This window comes from Cyprinodon tularosa, unplaced genomic scaffold, assembly GCF_016077235.1.
Source record: "Cyprinodon tularosa strain WSP-4 unplaced genomic scaffold, ASM1607723v1 ctg790, whole genome shotgun sequence".
Classification (NCBI taxonomy): Eukaryota; Metazoa; Chordata; class Actinopteri; order Cyprinodontiformes; family Cyprinodontidae; genus Cyprinodon; species Cyprinodon tularosa.
Genome location: NW_024039552.1, coordinates 61311 through 86173, shown reverse-complemented (window position 1 = coordinate 86173; position 24863 = coordinate 61311). Strand labels below are relative to the sequence as shown.

The following is a 24863-nucleotide window of genomic DNA, read 5'->3' as shown; positions in this document are numbered from 1 at the left end:
TGAGCAGGTAAATAAGATGATTTGCCAATGGAATGAGTATTTTCACTCTTAAAATAAGATAGTTAGATAATATTTACTTGAAATAAGACGATAAAATAGTTTTTTCTTATTTTAAAAGGAAATTGTCTTGTTCCATTGGCAAAGTGTCTTACTTATCTCCTCAAATCAAGGAAAAACACACTTATTTTAAGAAAAAATAACTTATTGAGATTTATATTTTTTGCAGTGTAGACTAGTCCCTCAAAGGCTTGGGATTAGACCTAGACTAGCACCTCAAGGACTTGAGATTAAACCTAGACTAGCTCCTCAAGGGCTTGAGATTAAACCTATACTAGCTCCTCAAGGGCTTGAGATTAAACCTAGACTAGCTCCTCAAAGGCTTGAGATTAAACCTAGACTAGCTCCTCAAGGGCTTGAGATTAAACCTAGACTAGCTCCTCAAGAGCTTGAGATTAAACCTATACTAGCTCCTCAAGAGCTTGAGAATAAACCTATACTAGCTCCTCAAGAGCTTGAGATTAAACCTATACTAGCTCCTCAAGGGCTTGAGATTAAACCTAGGCTAGCTCCTCAAAGGCTTGAGATTAAACCTATGCTAGCTCCTCAAGGACTTCAGATTAAACCTAGACTAGCCCCTCAAGGACTTGAGATTAAACCTAAACTAGCTCCTCAAGGGCTTGAGGTTAAACCTAGACTAGCTCCTCAAGGGCTTGAGATTAAACCTAGGCTAGCTCCTCAAAGGCTTGAGATTAAACCTATACTAGCTCCTCAAGGGCTTGAGATTAAACCTAGGCTAGCTCCTCAAAGGCTTGAGATTAAACCTATGCTAGCCCCTCAAGGACTTAAGATTAAACCTAGACTAGCTCCTCAAGGGCTTGAGATTAAACCTAGACTAGCTCCTCAAATGCTTGAGATTAAACCTATACTAGCTCCTCAAGGGCTTGAGATTAAACCTAGGCTAGCTCCTCAAAGGCTTGAGATTAAGCCTATGCTAGCTCCTCAAGGACTTGAGATTAAACCTAGACTAGCTCCTCAAGGCCTTGAGATTAAACCTAGACTAGCGCCTCAAAGGCTTGATGTGTATATATATATATATATATATATATATATATATATATATATACGCATGTATGTATGTGTGTTAATCTATTTTAAGATTTAACTTAAAATATAGAAGGCATCTCTGGCCCCTAAATGTATAAAAAACCTAAAAAAAAAAAAAAAAGTTCTCAATAATTTATCCTAATTTGTAATGCTTTCAGGCCTCAGCTGTAATTCCTGACTATTTATCCCACTCAGAAGTGAAATGACGGCATGACCTGTTCACATTCAGCATCAACACTAACACACAGAGAACCAAATGCTTCACCCTTTAGGTCAAACCTGACCCCCGACTCCATTTGTTTCAATATAACTGTCTGAAGACGTGGCAGGCAGCGAAAGGAGCAAACATGTAATCTAATTCCTCTCTTCTTTGTCTTCATTCACTCAGCGTCATGACAGATAAAGTTAAATGAGAGCAGGGAGGGCAGAGAGACAAATGACAGGGAATGAATGCAAAGACAGAGGCAAAACAATGAAGTTACAGTGAGGTCAGCACAGGGGAGCGTGTTGGAGGAGTGTGCCAGCTTTATCCTCCTCATGAATTCGATGTCATGATTCATTGTCTCTAATCTAGCTGAGAAATGTGTGAGTTCTGCTAATGAAGTGCTGACCCCCTGCGTGTGTACAACGCTGCATTGACTGTTTAATCAGTAGAGTTTAGGCAGAGATCGCTGAATACCTCTGCTGTGATACCAACTAATACTTTCATAGGGATGCTGCTAGCTTTATGTTACTGTTTTATCATCAGATTGCAAACAAAAATGATGCTTTCATGCTGAACATAAGCAGGTTGAATTGTATTTTAGTAACAAGAACAGCTGTCGAAATTAATGATCAATTAATTCATGTTGTCCAGAGTTGCTTGGTGTACAGGAAATAAAGTTAGGACACAGCTTGATTTATGCAACTGTTTAATGGTCAGATCAGTAGTTAAGGGGATCATGATTAGTGGTTATGACTTAAATTGAGAAATATTTATTTTTGATGCAAATACAATACAGTCAAAATACTGTTAGATGTTTAGTTTTAATTCATTTAAATAACATGTTGTTACACAGACTTTGCCCAGTAGTTAATGCTTCTAGTTAGATGACCGTATGCTAGGTCCTGTAGCGCTACCTCTGTCTAGTCAAAACAGCAGTGAGTAACTCATCCATCCATCCATCCATCCATCCACTCATCCACCCATCCATTCACCCATCCGTCCATCCATTCATCCTTCCTTCTATCCATCCATCCATTCATCCATCCACTCATTCATTAATTCATCCATCCATCCATCCATCCACTCATTCATTCATCCATCCATCCATCCACTCATCCATCCATCTATCCATCCACTCATCCATCCATCTATCCATCCATCCATCCATCCACTCATCCATCCATCTATCCATCCATCCGTCCACTCATCCATCCATCCATCCATCCACTCATCCATCCATCTATCCATCCATCCATCCACTGATCCATCCACTCATCCATCCATCTATCCATCCATCCGTCCACTCATCCATCCATCTATCCATCCATCCATCCATCCACTCATCCATCCATCTATCCATCCATCCACTGATCCATCCACTCATCCATCCATCTATCCATCCATCCATCCATCCATCCACTCATCCATCCATCTATCCATCCATCCATCCACTCATCCATCCACTCAGCCATCCATCCATCCACCCATCCATTAATTAATTAATCCATCCACTCATCCATCCACTCATCCATCCATCTATCCATCCATCCATCCACTCATCCATCCATCCATCCACTCATCCATCCATCCACTCATCCATCCACTCAGCCATCCATCCATTAATTAATTAATCCATCCACTCATCCATCCACTCATCCATCCATCTATCCATCCATCCATCCACTCATCCATCCATCCATCCACTCATCCATCCATCTATCCATCCATCCATCCACTGATCCATCCACTCATCCATCCATCTATCCATCCATCCGTCCACTCATCCATCCATCTATCCATCCATCCATCCACTCATCCATCCATCTAGCCATCCATCCATCCATCCACTCATCCATCCATCTATCCATCCATCCACTCATCCATCCATCATCCATCCATTCATTTATTCATTCATTCATTCATCCATCCATCCATCCATCCATCCACTCATCCATCCATCATCCATCCATTCATTCATTTATTCATTCATTCATTCATCCACTCATCCATCCATCCATCCATCCATCCATCCATCCACTCTTCCATCCATTTATCCATCCACCCATCCATTAATTAATTAATTAATTCATTCATTCATCCATCCATCCACACTTCCATCCATCCATCCACTCTTCCATCCATTTATCCATCCACCCATCCATTAATTAATTCATTCATTCATTCGTCAATTTATCCATCCACCCATCCATTAATTAATTAATTCATTCATTCATTCATCCATCCACTGATCCATCCACTCATCCATCTATCCATCCATCCACTCATCCATCCATCATCCATCCATTCATTCATTCATTTATTCATTCATTCATTCATCCACTCATCCATCCATCCATCCATCCACTCAGCCATCCACCCATCCACTCTTCCATCCATTTATCCATCCACCCATCCATTAATTAATTAATTAATTCATTCATTCATCCATCCATCCATCCACACTTCCATCCATCCATCCACTCAGCCATCCATCCATCCACTCTTCCATCCATTTATCCATCCACCCATCCATTAATTAATTAATTCATTCATTCATCCATTTATCCATCCACCCATCCATTAATTAATTAATTAATTCATTCATCCATCCATCCATCCATCCATCCACTCTTCCATCCATCTATCCATCCATCCATTGTTTCCACAGTTTTTTTTAATATAATTGTTTTTCAGAAACAAAAAAGCAATGATGGTTCAACAACCATGAGTTTGGATAATTAACTTTTTAATAAAAATACTACTTTTTAGCTTCATTTATTAAATGTTTTACTCAATAATGCAAATTGAAAGCTTACAGTAAGAATAAGTGTAGCTTTTTTAATAGTTTCTCTAATGATAATAAAGATTTTTTTCTATTTGTTTTTTCGCTCTGCAGGCTTACTTTCGTCAAGGGGTTGCCCTCCAGTACCTGGGTCGTCATGCCGACGCCCTGGCAGCGTTCGCCTCAGGCCTCGCCCAGGACCCAAAAAGTCTCCAGCTGCTCGTCGGCATGGTGGAGGCTGCCATGAAATCCCCACTCAGAGGTAATCTCTTCAGATTGGTAACCCTCTAACCAGCGTTCCCTGTTACTGTATCCCAGCAGTATAGGAAAATAATGAATACATAAAATACATCAACGAAAGTTATTCAATATAACCACATTAAAGATGGTGGGAAAAGTTGCCACTTACTTTTGTTGTTTTATTCAGTTCCTGTTGAAGAGAGATGTAAAAACGTGTAAAAAAAGATGTCTCTAATGATTCAAACCACACAAAGAGACAGCAGAACTCCTCAGCTTTGAAGCAGCTAGATGAGAGAAAAAAGAGGCATGGAGGAGAAGGAAAAAAAGAAGCAATCGAACCAAAGTTGTTGGATGTAACAGAAGAGACTGGCACACAATATAGAACTCAGCCTATTCCCAGTTATTCCCAGAGAAATCTGAATTTCTGTGTGTATTTTACTTATCCAGCGTCTCTAGGGCTTAAGAAATTGTAGTCCCCTTTTTTTTTTTTTTCCAGAATCTGCATGCTGTGGCGAGGAAATTAATGAGGTGATACAGAAAAAAAGTACATTTGGATGAAATGGACATCTTTTCTTGCCTCCTGTGTGTAAATGTTTGTAATTATTGTTGGAACAAGGATACCCGTGGAAAGATCTAAAGAGAATATTGAAAACCTCCCAAAAATTAGATGATATTTTATTTTTGTTTTAAAGGTCAATTTTTTACTTTATATGTCCTTTTAAAAAAAAACACCAAAAAATTTAGATCAGGAAAATATAAGGTTGAATACATCAAACATCCATCCCAATTTTGATAAGAAGCCTTGAGATCAAGGAAAGTCATATCTCCATGTCAAATCATTCTGGCTTAAACACAAAACATGCAAAAAAATGTATGACGGAGGAGACTCATCCACGACCTCCGACACTAAACTCTCCTCCTCTTGCATGTTTCCTCTGTCCATAGCGTTCCTTGACAGTGTCGTTTCTAAGTCACCAATTTAGTGCTACTTGCTCCCAATGGAATTTCCCATTGGGAACCTACTAGCACTAAGTTGCTAACCGGTTAGCAGGATGGTTCCAACAAATCGGCCACAACCAAACTTGCTTGCGAACCTTCCGCCACAACAATGTAAAGTCCGGCACCACTCAGGAGAATTCAGAAATGCAACGGTTGGAACAGCCGTTTCACTACGACTTTAAAGAGAAAATCATCATTATCATCATCTGACAACTGCTCCAATTTGCTTTTAAAACACAAATTTACGGCGGTTGACTTAAAATATGGTGTCAGGGGTCCTAGGTCTATAGTAGTGGGGTGATTAAGTTTAAAACACTATAGCCTCAATTTTCATCTTTTTAAAATGTAAAAAGTTCAGGGGCAGCCAAGCTTAAATGTCATCTAAACAGTCAAATAAAGACTTCACTGAAAAAACATCTCCCTGCTTTAGGGGCAAATAGGTCTGGCAGTCATCTGTATAAATGTGGAAATAAAATAAATGTATTTTCACTATGGAACCGAGTGGCAGCAAATACAGAGAAAAGAGCAGGGGCCCTAGAATGAAGCCTTGTGGGACTCCGTAGGATAGAGAACAACTAGATTATTCGGAGTTGCCAATTTTGACACATAAAGATTGTTTGGTCCGATATGATCTGAACCAGTTGAAAGCAGTGGGCTGGATCCCTACTTATTCATTTAGACTTATTAGAATATGATGGTCAACCGTCTAAAGCAGCCGTTAGATCAAGCAGAACTAAAATCATATAGCTACCAGAGTCACATGCCAAGAGAATATAGGAAGAGCGGAAAACAGGGGAGTGGCGGCCTAGTGGTTAGGGCATTGCGCTTGGGATCCAGAGGTTCTGAGTTCAAGCCCCAATCCCACAGACTGCCACTCTCGGCCCCTTGGCAAAATACCCATACTGCCCCCTGGGCGCCGTAAAATGGCAGCCCAGTGCAACCCATTGAGCTGATGGCTGCTTCTTCCGGATCAAACCAAGAGCCTTGGCAGACAGGGTTGCTGCACTAGCTGTGATCAGTTACTTCACCTAGTGTGATTAGATGTCTAGATGTCTATTAGTAGCTAAATGATGTTTTGTAATCATAACTATTTAACAAGAAAAATTCCTCATAAGCTTCCTGCAGCCTGGAACAAAGCTATGCCCAACTGTTTTGTCACGTGACTAAATGAGCTCATTTGATTGGCTAGATGCTGCTCCACTGCATCGAGTGCTGATTTGCTTTGGCTTCAGTTAACCAAAAGGTCAACAAATTTGCAGTTACAATTTTTGGAGTTGAATTTTTTGCAGGCAAATTTTTTGCTGCTGAATTTTTAGCAGCTGGATTTTTTTGCAGCTGAATACTTTGTAGGCAATTTTTTACCAGATATAAATTCAGTGTAAGGTATACAATGTGTAAAAAAAGTCATTTTTAAAAATTCAGTGTAAAAGAAAATTCAGGATTTAAAATTTGTTGTACAAATGGCAGATTTCTATTGAGACTGTTTTTCTTCCATATAAACCTAATGAGCATTGAAGATCATTCTTCATGTATTCTTTTACCAAACATAATGGACAGGGAGTTCTGCTCTTTATGCACGGTTAAACATTTTCAAAAAGACAAAAAAAAAAAATGCAGCTCTTCTAATGTTAAACCCTTGCCATGAAAAGCAGAAACATAAAGAGACTTTAGATGTCAATGGGAGTACGATGTAGCCTCTAGCAGCAGCTATGACAAATGGCATGAAACAGAATCCTACAGTAGAAGGGGCTACTGCTGATGTTATACATGATGGTGGGGTTGTTGTGCCACCCAGTAGCAGCCATCCTCAGAACTTCATCCGCTGTAATCTTCAAAGATACTGATCCTCCATGTGTTGCTGGATTGCAACGCTTGATGAGCCGCAGGCAGAGTAACAGGTGGGACCACAGTGAAGGCCGAAGGACTGTGAGGGGGTGGAGGGGGGGCTGCAGACCAACAACCGTGAGGTGGAGGGTTTTTCTCAGGCTTCCACGTGACTTTTTTTAAGGGTTTTTAAAAAAAGATTAAGTATGTCTAATGCTACGTTCACACCGCAGGCAGCAGAAGCAGCAGAAGCAGCTAGTTCAGGGTTCCATAAAAAGTCTTAAAAGGCATTAAATTCCTTAAATTAAAGGCCTTAACTGGTATTTATTGTATTAAATCAGTGTTTCATAGGTCTTAAAATTGTCACCATGTCATAAATAGAACTTTATTTTGTATAATTCATATAAAAAATTAAAATAATTCACGATAATGTTTTTACCATGTTTACCAAACGGCTTAGCTGGAAACATTTTTAATTCCATCCTAACAGCAGAACCAATATAAACCATGTTGCAAACAGACCTTGGGGTGATGCGCCAATAACTTTTTATCTGGACAACATGGGGAAGTGTAAATTTAATGAAAATTGGCTATCCAGCCAAGAGTTTTCTGCACAGCTTAAATCAGTACCAGGTAACATATATGAGGAATGGCGGATTTTGAGCAAGAAATCATTCAAGCTCGGCACGATAGGAATCAAAGCTGTGGAGTCAGTCATGTGAAGAGTGAAAAACAAAGCGGCAGTTTTAGAGATGCAGCAGCTATTTCTTAGTTCTGTTCCACCCTTGTCTCTGCAAGGCCTCTACAGCCAGAGATGGGAAGTAACGAAGTACAAATACTTCGTTACTGTACTCAAGTAGATTTTTCTCATATTTTTTCTTTAGTTTACTACTTATTTTTATGGCGACTTTTTACTTCTACTTCTTACATTTTTACACAAATATCTGTACTTTCTACTTCTTACATTTTAAAAAATTGTCTCGTTACTTTAGTTTTGAATCATTTCAATGGAGTTACCGTTATTATTTTTCATGTCATCAATACCAAATTCAATCTAATTGGATGGGAATCTACGTTGCATTTGACGCACCACAACAAGATGAATCGACAGATTCGGCGGTATTCATTCGCGGCAAATCATTGCAGCTTGGTGGCGGTGGCGTTAGCATAGTAGCATGGACGACGAGATGATTGAAAATGAACACAACGGAGATCTAGTCCTATTGGCAGACATCCATTTAAAATGTAGGCAACGGCATGAAAAAAGTGGTTTCTACTTTTACTTTTATACTTTAAGTAAATTTACAAGCCTGTACTTTGTTACTTTTACCTGAGTAAAGAAGTTTAATCAGTACTTCCACTTTTACCAGAGTATTTTTTAACACAAGTATCTGTACTTTTACTTAAGTACGGAAAGTGAGTACTTTTGCCATCTCTGTCTACAGCCATCGTCAAGAAAAGCACCAGTAGCACCAAATCTCCAGATAATGTTTGGTGATTCGCCTGCAATGAAAGCAGAGCTATTATGGACTTTGAGTAGGGATCAAAACAAAGTTTGTGAATTCCATTCATTAGTTGTTAAAATATATCTGTTTAGCGTGTTTTCTACAACAGAGTATTAGGGCCATGCTACAGTTTTTTGCTTCTTTTTTTTGTTTTTTTTTTTAAATAAGTCAAGTCAAGTCAGCTTTTATTGTCATTTTCTACATATGTACAAGACATACAAGGGAAATGAAATTACGTTTACTCTCTGCAATATACAAATATACAAGAAATAAACAAGATTGACATTTAAAAACTGACATAAAGTGCGGGACATGACAGGTAACAGTGGTAAGATAAATATAAATATGAAGTATAAACATTACAATAAAAAGCAATAAAAACAGCAGCAATAGTTTGTTCCAGGCTGAGGTCGTGCAGGTAAGGTGCAGTCTCTGGTACAGTGTATGTGTGTGTGTGTGTGTGTGTGTGTGTGAGAGAGAGAGAGAGGGAGGGGCAGTCTTAGCTTCCTGTCTGCCTGGTGGCTGGAGCAGACCGTGTGGGGAGGGGGTGGAGGGAGTTCAGCATTCTGATGGCCTGGTGGATGAAGGTGTTCGCCAAAAGTTGTAATATTATGAGAATGAAGTCATCATACAACAACCCGTTTCACAAAGAAAGCTTCGAGCTCCGACCAGCTCCACCGAAAAGCAACCTGAGTCCGCTCTGACATACCGCCCAATTTGATGCTTGTCAGAGTTAGATGAGGATAGAAGCAGCTATAGGTTGTTTACAGAGGATTTAACTGAAACAAAGTTGTAAAATGTTACAGTTTTATAGCACAGTAAATGTTACTGAGTAACAATAAGTGGTCTGTAGTTATGTGGTTAATTTTTCTCACAATATCCATTATTTTCAATATTCTGGTGATTTTCAGAAAACTGAAGTAAAGCAGAAAGGGCCCTACTAAAATACTTGCAACTTAAAATATACTTTAAACTACGAATTTTACAACTTTGTTTATTAATAATTCTATGCAGTTCAAGCAACATAGCAAATATTACTGGCACTTATAGAGGAACCACTAAAATCGAATCCTGTGCAAACTACACTGTGTATGAATATTTGGTAATACGCTAAGGATTCAAAAACTTAAGTTATTATCTGATTATTATAATTTTTTTTTTTTTACAATTGACAAAACAGCTCAACAATTCAGACCTTCTAAAAAGCTGTAGATTCTATAAAAACTCTCCATGACACAAGACAGCCTTTCTGTTGATGTTTGCTTTTGGTAGATGTGATGGAAATTAAGTTTTTAAACGTATTCAATGGACCAAAATAGGAATAAATGAATAAGATAAGTAATAATAAAATGAGAACATCCCTCTGGTTCCTCCTCTGTCAATCCTGGATAACTCAGTTGTTCTGCACATCCTCTCTGTATGTGGTTGGTCCTTTCTTGGGTGGCTGATCTTTTAAAAAATAAAATTGTTTTGTCAAATTTTAACCTACTAAATGTGCTTTTTAAAATTTTAAAATTCATATACTGTACAAAGCTTGTTTTTTGCCAGCAACAGTGAAGAATGTTTTACTCTAAAGAAGTCAACCTTACTTTTTATACATTTGTTTTTAATTTTACCTCTGAAATTGGATAATTTATTGACTTAATTTCTACCAGGCTCCCTCTGCGTTTATACTGCCATAAGGACAATCAAGGTTGGAAGATCTGATTTTGGTGTTTCTTCGTCTCACAATTTATCATTCCTGCACCCCATTACTCTGATTTTTTAGATCATGATGTCTTCAGATAACAATCATCACTGGCAGAAGGAATTTCTACAACATAATGGAGATAAAACCTGCAGATAAACGACCCTGACTGGAAGATTAGCCTCTTTACATTTTTCATGCATGATTTATCAGGAAAAAAAAAACAATTGTACATTAAAATAGGATTAAACAACGAGAAACTCTGTATTACGTAGTTTTAACTCACAGTCTAGACCAGAGGTAACCAATTAAAAATTAGTGGGATCCGAATAAATAAAATCATCAACGAGTAAAGGTCCGGAGACATTTTTAATTATAGTCTTTTACCTTAAACAGAATTTGACACTGAAATAAAATGAGGTTTTAATGCATCCATGTTATACATTGACTTAAAAAAAAGGAAAATATAAAGAAAAAATAGAAAATTTTTTCCTTTTAAAATCTAAAGTGTTTCTTGAAGTAGAGAACAGTTTTTTCTTTTTTTTCTGTCTTAATGAGAGCAGTGGGCTTTATGCTGCCCTGCAAGGCTTTAAACCTGGGTTTGAATGGAGACTAAGCCATTCTAAAGCACAGATCAAGGAGCTCATTCTGAGCCTGGATCCATATTTATTTTTGATTCTGTTAATGGTGGAGAATCCTGCTTCACAGCAGCAGGTTGAACCAAACATCCTCTAAATGTTCAGGGTCATCTTTGAGCACCATTTAACTTTTCTTTCACCAGTTCACCACAGTTCTTCCAGCAGTCCACACTTTCTCTGCTCTCTTTTCCTCATCATCTTCTCCATCTTTCCCATTGCCCGACTTGCCACAGGTTTGCCTGCTGTGTCTAAAAGTGGCAGCAGCAGCGACCCAGACTGACAGCAGCTCATTGGATCATTTGGATCACGTGTAGCCTGTTGCCGGACACTCCGGAGGGCTTTACCGTATTAACAGGAGAAGCGGCGCAAGTGAAGTTAGACACTGCTGTCGGACAACATGCAGTAATTTATAAATGTTTTAAATCAGCTAGGGTCCAGATTAACCAACAGGTGGGACCGGATCGGCACTGCGGTCTGCTAATCCGTGACCTCTGACCTAGAACATCACAATAGTTCTTGAAACATTAATGCACCATTTAAGCCACTTATACCATAATCCCACACAGAAAATATTTGACAACAAATGTTTATTTTCATTACAAAACTCACAAAATTTGCTTCAATAAAGGAAAAAGTTTATGTGGACCAGGTCTGATGATAATCGTATCAGATTTTGTTCTACCTGTATTTCCTCTTCCTCGACCTACTTCTGGTCGACTCTGAACTGTAAAAAAAAAAAAAAAAAAAAAAAAAAAAAGAGACAAATATGAGAATTCTAAGTCGGAATTGTCTCTCATTACATCTTTAATTAAGAAAGGTTGTGAAAATTTGCATTTAAAAATAATAATAATCTGCTTGTCTTTTCTATTATTATATTGATATAGTTTGATATCGATAAGTTTCTAGATCGTGACTTTAGGCTCTTTATCAGATCTTGTTTCCCAGGAAGCTTATCTGATATGTAGATATTATTTTTGCTCCAATGTTATGTTGAAAATATTTTATTCAGATGAGTAGAATGTAATGAGTACATATGAGACGTCATATTTAGAAGACATGCTTCAGGGTTAAAGCTGATATGATGTGCTGAGTTTCCTCAGGCATCATATAGGCACAGTGAGACACTAAACCCCAGAGAAATCTCTTCTGGAAATGTTTTAGCAAGTAAACAACATCCAAACATGCCTGACTAGTTCTATGGCTGATTGTTGTGATGTCAGAAACCGAATAAGTTATTTATTTTGTTTGTATGTTTGTGCCTGTCTCCTATAGACACGCTTGAGCCCACCTACCAGCAGCTGCAGAAGATGAAGCTGGACAAGAGCCCGTTCGTGGTTGTGTCTGTCATCGGCCAGGAGCTGCTGACACACGGTCACCACGGGGCCTCGGTTGTAGCGCTGGAGGCAGGGTTGAAGATCGGCACTTGCTCTTTAAAGCTTCGTGGATCGGTCTTCTCTGCTCTGAGCTCAGCGTATTGGAACCTTGGAGATGTGGAGAAAAGCATGGCTTACATGCAGCAGGACCTGGAAGTTACCAAGACTCTAGGTATGGAGAAACTAAGAGGATGAATGGTGTGGAAAAGAAAACCGCTGCAGTGACTAACGTACGGTTTGCTCCTGTCACAGGTGACCAGTCGGGCGAATGCCGTGCTCATGGGAACCTTGGCTCTGCGCTGTTCTCTAAAAGCAACTACAGAGAAGCGCTGGCTCACCACAGGAACCAGCTGGTACTGGCCATGAAGCTCAAGGACAGAGAAGTATGTCTGCATCCAGTTTAATATATTTAAAAAATTGGCATTTATATGGAGATAATTTTGTTGCAGTATTTTTCCAAGCAAAGAACACATTTTATAAATTGAAATTTAAAAAAAGAGAATTGAAACACAGAAATAATTTTCTTAAGAACTTTCCAATAGAGCTACGCCTATTAATTACTCTTATTAGATTATTTGATTCGTGTATAAGTAATTTTTTTGAGTAATCTAAAGAATACCAAATTTCTAAATTACCAAACATTTGTAATATAGAGAAAGAACTCTATTGCACATTTTAAATGAATTGCATATGGTATATCTATATAACTGTTTGTGTATAAAGAAAGAATTGGATGTGATTGTTAAAATTCTACTTTTTCTTTAAAAAACATTTATAGTTTGCAGGGTTTTGTCTCAATTACTGCTATAAGTAGTGATTTTGAGGCATTATTCTAGGTAAGAATTTTATTCAGTTTGAAGAAATTAGTTGACAGTTTTTGTTCATTGTTCAAGGATATAAAATGTATAAATATTTATTTCAAATTTTGGTCTCTGAAGTGATGGATCAACACAAAGAAGTGCCTAACTATTAAGTAAAGGAAAACAGGTTGTGTGATATTTAAATTATTTTCCCGAGAACAATCTATAAAAAGTGCTAAACATATGGATAAAGGCCCTCTGTGTCATAACTGGTAAAAAAATCTTTTTTCAATTCAATTTACTGGAATTTATTTATGTAGCGCAAATTCACAACGCATGTCATCTCATTGACTCATTGACTCAAAGGCGATCTCTCACGCCAAGTATGCTTGTAGCGACAGTGGAGAGGAAAACTCCCTTTTAACAGAAAGAAACCTCCAGCAGAACCAGGCTTAGTGTGAGCGGCCATCTGCCGAGGCCGACTGGGGTTCAAGGAGACAGAAGCAGACATAGAAAAAGAAGCATAGATACAAAAGGTAACTGTCAACCAGCTCCACAGGCGGCCCCGTCCAGGAAACAGACAGCCTGGCAGCCGAGCTCAGACCCAGCTCCCATTTCAGAGGATGAAGAGAGCACACACAGATAGTCAGAGAAACAGGACTACACTGAAAAACAGGCCAGCCCCAACATCTATAAATAATGGTATTGATGGCAGCAGCACAGCTGATATTTCTCTCCAGGATGGAGTCACAGCCAAACAGGAAGAGACCAGATGAAGCTACTATGATGAGAAAAGCAGAGCATAAAGTTAGAGATTGAACTAACAAATACTGCAGAATGGGAGAATAGAAAGAGGATGAAGCAGACTGATGAAAAGTGGTTCCTATGTCCTCCAGCAGTCTAAGCCTATAGCAGCATAACCATACAGATAGCAAAATATATCCTGAGCCCCTCTAACTATAAGTTTGATCAAAAAGGAAGGTTTTCACTTCAACGATGATTAATGATTGAAAAAACTAGAATATTTTATAAACTCATTCTGTTTAAGCGTCTCCATTTTTTCTCTTTCCTTCCTGCAGTGTTTGTACCAAGATTAAAATTAACTTTAAATTACAGTTTCCTTTTACTTCATATGCACTTGATTGTGTTGGACTATTTAAAAAGTCCTGACAAGTTTAAGGGGAGTAAATACTTTTGGAAGAGCCTGTTTAATGGTAGAACTTTTGGAAATGTAGGATATATTTGTTAGATTCATGTTGGTCTTTATTTTTTTCCTCCTCATTAGTAAAACAGAAGTTTTTCTAACCTTCATCCCCAACGGCAATTTTTTTATGATCCTGGATTAGGCTGATTTATAATTAATAATTTTAGTACTCTAGGCTCCCTGCTGCGTCTCTTGGTTCCTCTAAAGGAGAAAAACAATAAATTTTCTTCAGACGTCCATCTGATTTTCTCCTCTGTTGTTTCCATAGAGAAAAAGATTATAAGCATGAATTGTTTTCTTAGACCAGGAGATGTTGCCTTGCTTACAGAGCACAGAGGATGAAACCCTGAAAAACAAAAAAGCAGCAAAAAAAAGTATAATCCATGTAAAAATAATCTATATCTGTATTAAGAATGTTAGTTTGTGATTTCAAGAATAAGATCAGTTTTTATTATATTTTCCAAACAATAAGGAGAAAAAAAAGAGAGAATTTTACAGGGATCTCTGACCTTTTTGGCAAAACATTTTAAAGGTCCCATATAATGCAAAATTCACTTTATAAACAGTTTGTAACAATCATTTATGTGTCCTTAAGCCTGTGTAGGAGGTTCAAAATGAAAAAAAATCCTTTCATCTCTACCTCCCTTTTTCCATCTCTTAGCTACTGTGGGTTCAAAAGGCTCAGTTCAAAACACATTCTACTTATGATGTCATTAGGGGAAATAAACTGTCCTAAGTAATCTGTAGCAGCTCATTAAGGCCTTCATCTAATGTACGATTCCACACTCCTAGGATAGTTTTACAAACTCTGGCTGCTTGTTGCGGGTTGTAGGGGTGAGAAAAGGCCAATACTGCTCGTCCAGAGGAAGCTTGAATAACAGACAAAACTTTTTTGGTAAAAGGTTAATGCTCACGATGAATCCCTGTAGTTTCATCATACATTGTGAGCTGTAGCTGCGTACAACGATTGAAAAAATCGCACAGTGTATGCCCGGCTTTAACCAGAGGGTGTGCACTCAAAAACCTACAACACAGCAATAGAGTTGATTAATTCCTGCTATCATTTCAACCCCCACCACCATGCAGGGGACCAAAATATCTCACCTGGTCACCTGCCCCATATTGACTCCCCTTTTAGAGGCATTGACCCGTATCGGGTATTGCAGGCTGACAAAATATCTCAAGGACTCCCCCTTCCTAAGGGGCGGAGCTGTTCTTCAGGTTCAATTCGCATGTTTTCTAAGCCAAAATAAGGCTTTCTTTGGGCTACTCTATAAAGCTTTAACCTCAACAGTAATTCTGACATTTTGAATTGAAAAAGGTTTCCTGGATGGGAAGCAAAACGTCTTCAACTTTGGAATCAAAGTTTTTTTTCTTTTATTTTTTTGAAATGACTATGACCTGGATGACTGAGGATCTTCACCACCAATCAGAGGGGAAATGGGACTGGTTGCTTAAAGATCCCTCCTCTTATTGGTTTTTCTAGGTGCTGGGGGATTGGCTACATTGTGCTAAAAGGGGTGTGGTTTTAGATCTAAGATTAGCATCATAATTTAGATATGAATTCAACATTTATGGTGATAATTTTTTCCCTAAATGTTAAAAAAGCATTAAGTGTGAGGAAATTGTGCAATAGTAAGAGGACTGTGAGTGATTCTTTTTTTTTTACTTTCTACATTCAAAATAGTCTGTACAGATATCTAAAGTTAAGTGGGTTCAAAGCCCTATTATTTTACCCACTTTAGTTGTTTTATTTTTACAGAAACATCTAATTCCTCATTAAATTGATTAAATGTGTTTCCTCTGGCCTGGCTGTTTTATTTCAGCTATATTTCAGTTGAATTGCAGTTTAGGTTCAGGAGCTTCACTTCCGTTACCGAAGGGAAGCACTCGGCACACAGTGATCCGGGGATTTATCTCTTAAACACCTGCCAAGAAGAAGAATAAATGTTTAAGACAAGTTATTTAAATAAAAGCATTGAAACAGCAGCTCAGTGGATCAAAATGTTTTCCTCTTTTTTTTATTTGTGTGTCACATTGCCACATCCATCAACATTTTATATCAAATAGATGTGTCAGATTGGCACAGGCTGAATCTGAGGATGCAGTGAGATCGAACATAGTTGTTTTTCTATGTTTTTTTTTTTCAGTGCTGCATGGGGTGACAACTGTGTAGTTTACTGTCGTTTATTGCACTTCCCATCCTGAGGTGGCTCACACGTGGCCATCAACAGAAATCTATATCCTCCCACTGTGCGTTTGCTCTGCTGTTGTACGTGTGTTTATCTGTGCAGCAGGATAGGGTTTCCGGAAAGCGTGGATCCAAACAAAGACTTGGCCTGCAGATAGCTGATATTTAACCAGCAGTGGGTGACAGGAAAATGGGGAACAGCTCCATCAAAAGATTCAGTCTGGAGAATCCGCAGCAGTCAGAGTTAAGCCCAGTCACTTATTAGACTCAATTCAGTGTAGAACATTCAAGCAATCAATTGGCTTTATTGAGCAAATCTGAAACATAAAGATGTTTTTTTTCTGGTTTGCATAATCTCAAATCAATTGTGATAAATAAAATTCTTAGCCTTAGAGTATAGCATCATAAGAACATTGTGCATTAATTATATGTCAGCTTGTACACCTAAATTCGGCCAATCATATATCAACGGTCATCTGTCAATCAAATTTTTTTGGTCACAGCATCTTGATTCACATGTCGCAGCTAATATACGCAAGGGTCTAAGTAAGAAATAAAAATAATTTCCTTTCCCATTGAGTTCCGTCCCAGTGTTCACGGGGATGGACGTCTGTGTCTTCAGCAGGCGTAGAGCTAACAGAACTGGCAGCGTTGCGAGGCAAGGGCTCAAATGTATGGCTGTAAGCCTTCTACACCAAACCAAGCTTTTGCCGCCCTGGGGTCCTCTTCCACAACAACTTCATCCCCGCTTTCCTCCTCTAAATTGCATGATTCCTCTATCCATAGCATTCCTTGACAGTGTCGTTTCTAAGTCACCAATTTAGTGCTACTTGGTCCCAATGGAATTTTCCATTGGGAACCTACTAGCATTAAGTTGCTAACTGGTTAGCAAGATGCTTCCGACGAATCGGCCACAATCAAACTTTCTTGCAAACCCTCCGCCATAACAATCCCGCTCTATTGATAAAGAACCAATCACATTCAGTTCATTCGCTCATGTAAAGTTGTGTTCCACTCGGGAGAATTCAGAAATGCAAAGGTTGGAACCCCGTTTCCCTTTAAGCTGCTCTTATATGGTTCTGCAGTGCACTAGAGACTGACATTTTTTCGGGAATCCCACGGGTCATTCCCATGGGATTCCCGTGGGATGGGAGTCAGTATTAGTAACGATCACGTGATTGGGACGGTACAGGATTAAACATTAACGGGAGCAGACGGGAGCGGGAACAAACTAATAGTAACAAAAAAAAATAATAATAAAATAGAAAGAAAAAATATCCAGTACTGGCGCCGCCATTTTGTTGTTTTTTTCCTTGAAGCCTACACTATAATGCGAGTCAAAAAAAATACACGACTCACAAACCAACAGTGCTTCCGCTCGTGAGTTTTTCACCCGCGCTCAAAAAAAATTTAGATTTAATGTATTGGCAGAAATCTTATTGAAGACCACAAGAATGGGAGTGGTGCAGGAGCAGGAGTCATTCTGAATGGGAGCGGGATAGGAGTGGGAGTAATTTCACCAGGAGTAGGACAGGACAGGATTTAGATTTCTACTCTGGCCCGGGATCGGGACGGGACACCATTTTTTTCTGTGGGAGTGGGACGGGACAGGAGTGAAAATCCACTCCCGTGTCAGTCTCTACAGTGTACCATAGACATCTTTAAAGCAAATCCCAAATTCGCTGCTGGGGCGTATAAAATACAGCTGCCATCTAGGGGCAGTTGTACAGATTGACAAACTATTAATATCAGGTCTCAGGGAATAACTTTCAATTAATAATGTGAACATTATTTTTGTATTTGTCATTAGAATATTACTGCATTTATGTTTATCTGCCAAATGCCAGCTAATGTTAGCTAAAGTGTTTGCTGCATGTGTTTAACCAGCTGTAAAGGCCAATGGGCTCTATGCACAACTCCCCTAGTTCCTGAACTTAAGGCAGCTCTTTTGTTTTCTTTCTTTTTCAACTGAAATGATTAATCAAGGTGTGCCTGACCTCAATAACCATGACCTGACACACCTGAAATAAACAGTTAATTTAGCGATGAAAGACAGGAAACAAAAAAGCTTCCTCATGTTCAGGAGGTAGTGGAGTTGTGCATAAAGCCCAACCAGATGTGTCATGCCTTTTTTATGATAACACTGAGACCCATTACCAGAATCACATCTCTTTACTAAACGATTGATGAACAACCAATGCAAAGTTTTAATTAGCAACTTAACACGTAAAGATTTTGAGTGCGTTCTAATTCATGGGCTGCATCTTCCAAGGACGCGGTCTACCTTTAATGGGTCCTTCGAAGTCCTTAAAAATAAGAAGACTCAAAGAGTTTTGGCTGTGAATTCAAACAGGTCTACCCTTCCTCGGTTACCATGGCGGCGCTCAAAGGCAGCGGCAAAGAACAACTCTAGACAAATTGAATGACAATTTCATGGAATATACCGCTTAAGACGCTGCAAACCAGACATTAAAACCGCATTCATGATCGCCAATGCCTGCTGGAGCTACATTGACAAAATGTTTTAAATACAGACATTCTTGACTCTTTAAAAAGCTGCGGAGTGCTACGGACGGATGTAAACAAAACAACAGCAGAATCACTTACCAGGTAGGCAGGAGGGAGAGATGCACGAGATGGAGAAAGCGAGGCCGCTGAGGCGGGCTAACATGGAAGCCAAGGAGAAATCCCAACAGACCGCAGCTTCCATCAATCCTGCTCTCCAACGTCCGCTCGTTGGAAAACAAAATGGATAATCTCCGACTTAAACTTTCTTCAAAAAAGGAGATATGTAACCGCTGCGCCATCATTCTGAGCAATACCGGACAATGCTATAAGCCTGGAGGGGCTAACGCTATACTGCCAATAGGAACAAAGAACTCTGCAGTAGGACTCGAGGTGGCCCCATTGGTGGCCCCCCTTCCGAGTTTACTATTTAGGTCAATTTGTTTTATGGTTTAAGTTTAGAATTGTGAGATTTGCAGAGAAAGAAGGTGTCGATGGGGTTTGAACTTCTCTGTACGTCCATTTCACCCACTGAACTGTCGTTATTCATCTATGACAAGGAAAACTCTGTTTTGCATTCTATGACCCCTTTAAAGTATAGACAGCCATGCAATGAACATATACTCCTACAGTATTCTTCTAATTTACTGAATGACAGAATGGTTAATTATTTTATTTTATGTTAAGAAGAAGCTAACAGTTTGAAAAAGATGGGATCTGAATTGCCCACCACAAAAACCCAAAAATACAAAACTCTGGGTTGTATCTCGTATATATCTTTCTCCCTTTTATCTGGGCTGACAGATTTCATCACCTACCAGCAGAGGCGAACATGAAGCAAGTTCAGTCAGTTTTACATCAACTGGACTTTTTTTTCTCCTCGTATGTCTTGCTGAGGGTAAAATCTTGTATTTTTCTATGTGATTTAACTTTGACTGTTCCTAAAGCCCTGAATCCCCTCTGGTTCGTTTATGGAGCCACAGCAGCACTCTGAGGATGGAGTGCCAGCACCAATATTTCTGTCTCACCTGTCTCCTTTTTTTCAATGTTTGTGTTTTAGATTTTCTCTTTTTGCCTCAGCATATCCACTTCATGATCAGGTATCCTCGGGTTTTTACCTGCCCGAGCCCCTCGATTCAATTTATTCATAGCAACAAAAGAAGCAGATATAAAGCTGTGACAGGATGAATATTGTAGCTTTTTTTATTTCCCCTCTCAGCCTTTCTTTTTTTAAGTTGAAATAAACAATCCAGACATTTAGAGCAGCACCTCAGAGTCCCAGACACAACATGATTGGATTTTTTTTCCTGCTGCAGGGCAAGAAATTTATTCTTGAGGGAAATCAAACGCTTGTCAGGCTAGTTGACTGTACACACAGAGGCCTCCTCGTCATTTATTAGATTTCTCTTTTCTCTGCCGGAGATGTGTCAACTGGATTTTATATGTTTGCACTCATCACCATGCTGGGATTTGGGGTTTTCTGTAGATATGCGTCGTTGCCTTTTCTCAAACAGGCATGAGACAGACCCATGAATACTCATTGTCTGAAATTAAAAGAGCAGGACGTCCTCGTGTTAATTAGATGAGGTAAATTCCACTAAAGGTCAGATCGGGGTGTTTTCAGTGACACTTTTTAAGTGCTCATTACAGCCCTGATTTAATAAAATCTGAGCGTATATTATCTGTTAACTGGTAAGTTAAATAAAGGGATTTTTTTTTTAATGCACTAATTTTGCTAAGGCTCGAAGTTATTATTTTTTTTCAAATTCAATTCCATAAAACTAAAACACTGGAAAAATATATTTAATCACAAAAATGATCAAAACATTATTTAAATAACCCTCCCGACGTCATTGTTTTTCATCACAGGTGTTGAACCTCGAGGTCAGTGCGCACAATTCCAGGAAAGGGTATCTGGGTGCCGGGTTCTAAAGAAACACAATTAAATAAAGTTAACATTAAGAAACATACACAGAATTAAAAATATATTTATCAATTATGGGATTTAATTATGTTTAATACGGATGTAAAATGGACAGTTCTTTATGCTGCAGTCAGTTTATGAAAGAGTCGAAATCTTGTAGATTTACCTTGATTTATTCAATCATATAGATGTTGTAGGTATTACATTTTGACCTGTGTGCTGCATCACCAAATCATCTGGGTTTTTGCTTTCTTGTTTTCATTAATTCCTGCTTTTAACAATTCTGATGTTCCCGTTGGCTCTTACTATGACAAGTTGGGTTTTAAGGGACTTTTATACAAATATATGTTTCTGGATTTCCACCTCTCACACCGACACCTCGATTAAAATGGACTTTTTTCCTCCTGGCTATTGTTGCCATTGGTAATATTACATAACATTGATCAGCCTAATTTAAATATATCGACAGTGAACAGTTTATGGTTGAATGTTGGCATGAAGTTGGCCAAACAAGAGCTGGAGCTTTGGACCAAACTTTGAGGTATAGCTTTGATCTATGAAAGAAAACTGATTGGTTTGTGAGTTCACATGGTTCTATAAATGAGGATTGTTTGGGGGTGTACTCTGTTATTAAATGTTTGGCAGGCACGCACTTTTAAGGCAATTTGTGTAATTTTGTGGCTGAAATCCCAAAAAAAGAAAAGGCCAGAAGTATTTCAACAAAGACATGACTGAGCAAATATCGCTACTATGGCCTTTCAATTTTACAGAAAGGACTCCATTTCACTCACACTCCCGCCAAGCTTCTGTGTTTTCATCTGAAAGGAAGAGGAAGAATCCTTTGCCGTTTCTCAGGCCGTTTCTCTATATGCGTTCTTGAGCGGTCTCGTGTACTCGTGAAATGTCCTCAGCCCGAGCACTGTTCCAATTGCAGAGAACACAAGATCGAGAACGCAACAAATCCCCACATGTTGTTTTCGCCCCGCCCTCTTTATCGAGCATGCATCAGAGCAGACTTGTCCGTTCTTGAGATTGAAAGCTGTCCCAGCATGCACTGCGGCAGCAGTAGCTTTCAATGGAGCGCTCCATTGAAAGTTAATGGTTCTCTTTCTGGTGCTGTTGTTTAATAAAAGTACGCTTTAAGATCATTTGAGGTGAGAATATAATACTTTAAAGCATCACTATATGGCTCATTTACTGATTTAATGCGTAGATTAAAAAAAAAAAACATTTACAAAGTTGAGACGACCGCTCCAACCGGTGGAGTTCCAAAGCTAACGGCAGCCAGGGCTAACCGCAGCCCGTCTGCAGCAGCCATCTCTCAGCATCGCCGTGTGTGAAGGACCGCTTGCTCTGATGGTGATTTTTTTTTTTTTTTGGCAAAATGTTAATTTGATTTGTGTTTATTTGACTGTTGATTATTACTCATCTATTAAATGAAAAATGTCAGAATTTATTATTACAAAGAGACTATTAATAACAGGAGGTGAAATGCAGTTCTAGACGAGCTGAGCGTGTGGTGACGTCACGAGTACGCTTCTTTTCCAATTAAACCATATCTATGCTGCTTGCTCTCGTTCTCACCAAGTCCAGACTTTCCTGTGTTCATGCCAAGACCGGACTGGGCAAGAACACAGGAGTACGACTTGCGCTCTCGTGAACTGAGAAACGGCCTCAACATGCGTTCTTGAGCGTTCTCGTGTGCTCGTGTACTCGTGATACATCATCATCCTCAGCCCGAGCACTGTTCCAATTGCAGAGAACGCCAGACCGAGAACGCACCAAATCCCTGGATGTTGTTCTCGCCCCGCCCTCTTTATCAAGTATGCATCAGAGCAGACTTGTCCTTTCTTGAGTTAATCCCTTCCTGTTAACATCGCAGCCCTTGTACAGGAGAACGGAGGACCTTGCCTATTCAGCCAGGCCAACAATCCTCTTTCAGACACTTAAATGGATACGGGGTATTGGAGGCTAACAAAAGAGGCCAAACGACCCCCATTCCAAAGGGGTGGACCCTGTTCCAATTTGAATGTTTTGAAAACTAAAACTTTGTTGAGCTACTGTATAAAACCTGGAACTCAACGCTATTCATCACATTTTGAATTGAAAAAGCTTCCTGGATGGGAAGAGAAACATCTTCAAACTTTGAAATAAAATCCAGTGGATTGTTTTTAACCTTTTTTTTTTTTTTTGAATACTCGTCTTTGTTGCTTTGTGGATTTAGTTTCCTTTATTTGGCTTGTTTCTTTTTCAGATTGTCTACTTTTTCACACAGGTGTTTCCAAACAAACTCTGCAGGTAGGCGGAGAAGACAGAACTAAAACGGGAACTTGAATTGCTTTCTGTTTGATTGTATTATCGGTCGCCCTTTTAATTAGGAAGAATTGAATTTGAAAGTGTGAAATATTCACGTTTTAATACTAATACCTGGTTGTTACTTCTGTTAAAATATAGATAAATGCGGCCCTTTTCTTTGACACTCTCTGAAAGGTGTTCTTAATGTAACCTGTTGGGTCCAAACACAGGTCCAAGTGTGGCTAGTCATTGTTTTCTGGCTAGGAATGCTGTGTTGATGGGAATTGTAGTGTAAATTCAGTTCCATAGTCATACTGATGAAAATACAATGTCTGCTTGAGAAGCGAATTTCAGTTAGTGAAATGCTGGTGTGTGTTTGTTGTTTGACCTGATTGTGAGTGTGACTCTCTCCTTGTGCTCCAACACCCTCTAACCTAATTACAGTAACTGTGATTGCATCAAAGAGGTTGTTCTAACGGGGAAGGTCTTTATTCAGGACAGAGTTTATTGATAATTACATCAGACTACGTATTCAGGGATCTGCGTTTCGTTAGGACCAAACAAATGAAAGTGATGTTGGCTGCTGCCAGGAAAATAGTACTGCTACTGCTCTGCAGCTGAGCTGTTGTTTCCAACTGACCAGCCAACTAATTGTCTTGTTTGTTTGGGTTATAAACTGCTGTGGCCGTTTAGTCTCGACGATAAAGAGATGAATTGCCTGCTAGGAATAATCCTTTAACTAGCAGAAACTCATACAGATGTTTTTTTTTTTTCTTACTTGCATTAATTGTTGATTTGATTTATTAAGGGTAGATGGCTAAACAAACTAAAGCCGTAATTGAGCGTATTGTTCCTTCCCTTAATAACCACGAATTGATCGTGATTAATGGATAAATGTCTCTTCTTATGCCTGAGTCTGATTACTTCCTGACCTGTAGAATCAATGATTAAGTTAAATTAAAGCTGCCCGATATCAGTAGGGTAAAAGATGATAATAAAATACTCACATCCTCCCACAATCTAAGGAAATAAAGAACCGATTAAAAAGACAATCAGGGGCACCCTATAGTATTAAAAAAGAACAATGGATCAGTTTCTAAGACTTAAGAGACGACAATGACCCGGACTAGAGAGGAGGTGGAGCAGCTGGTGGACTGATGCAGAGATACCAGCCTTATCCTAAATGCGGAGAAGATGGAGAATATCATCTTGGACTTCAGGAAGAACCAGCCTAACCACGCTCCGCTGGTCATCAACAGCTCAGCTGTAGAGGTGGTCAACAGCACCAAATTCCTGGGGTGCACATCACAAACACCCTCACCTGGACTGTAAACACCACCTCACTGATCTAAATAGTACAAAAGTGTATGTACTTCCTGCGGAGGTTGAGGAGAGCCCACATGCCCCCACCCATCCTCACCACCTTCTACAGAAGCACCATAGAGAGCGTTCTGACCAGCTCTCTCACTGTGTGGGGTGGAGGCTGCAGCGCCTCAGACTGGGAGAAGGTGAGGAGAGTGGTGAGAACAGCAGAGAGGATCATCGGGGCTTCTCTTCCCTCCATTAAAGACATTTCATCCCAGCGCT

The 24863-nt window shown here is 39.2% G+C and overlaps 1 protein-coding gene across 2 annotated transcripts in view; it reads left to right on the top strand.

The window, feature by feature from the left end:
* The window catches only part of LOC119773915 (tetratricopeptide repeat protein 28-like), a 198368-nt gene that overhangs the window by 112717 nt on the left and 60788 nt on the right, over positions 1–24863 (top strand). For both annotated transcript variants that reach the window (XM_038271137.1, XM_038271138.1), the window contains 3 exons: positions 4206–4353; positions 12257–12529; positions 12610–12740. In XM_038271137.1, the coding sequence (XP_038127065.1) occupies positions 4206–4353; positions 12257–12529; positions 12610–12740 (552 nt within the window). The remainder of the gene's footprint in view (positions 1–4205; positions 4354–12256; positions 12530–12609; positions 12741–24863) is intronic.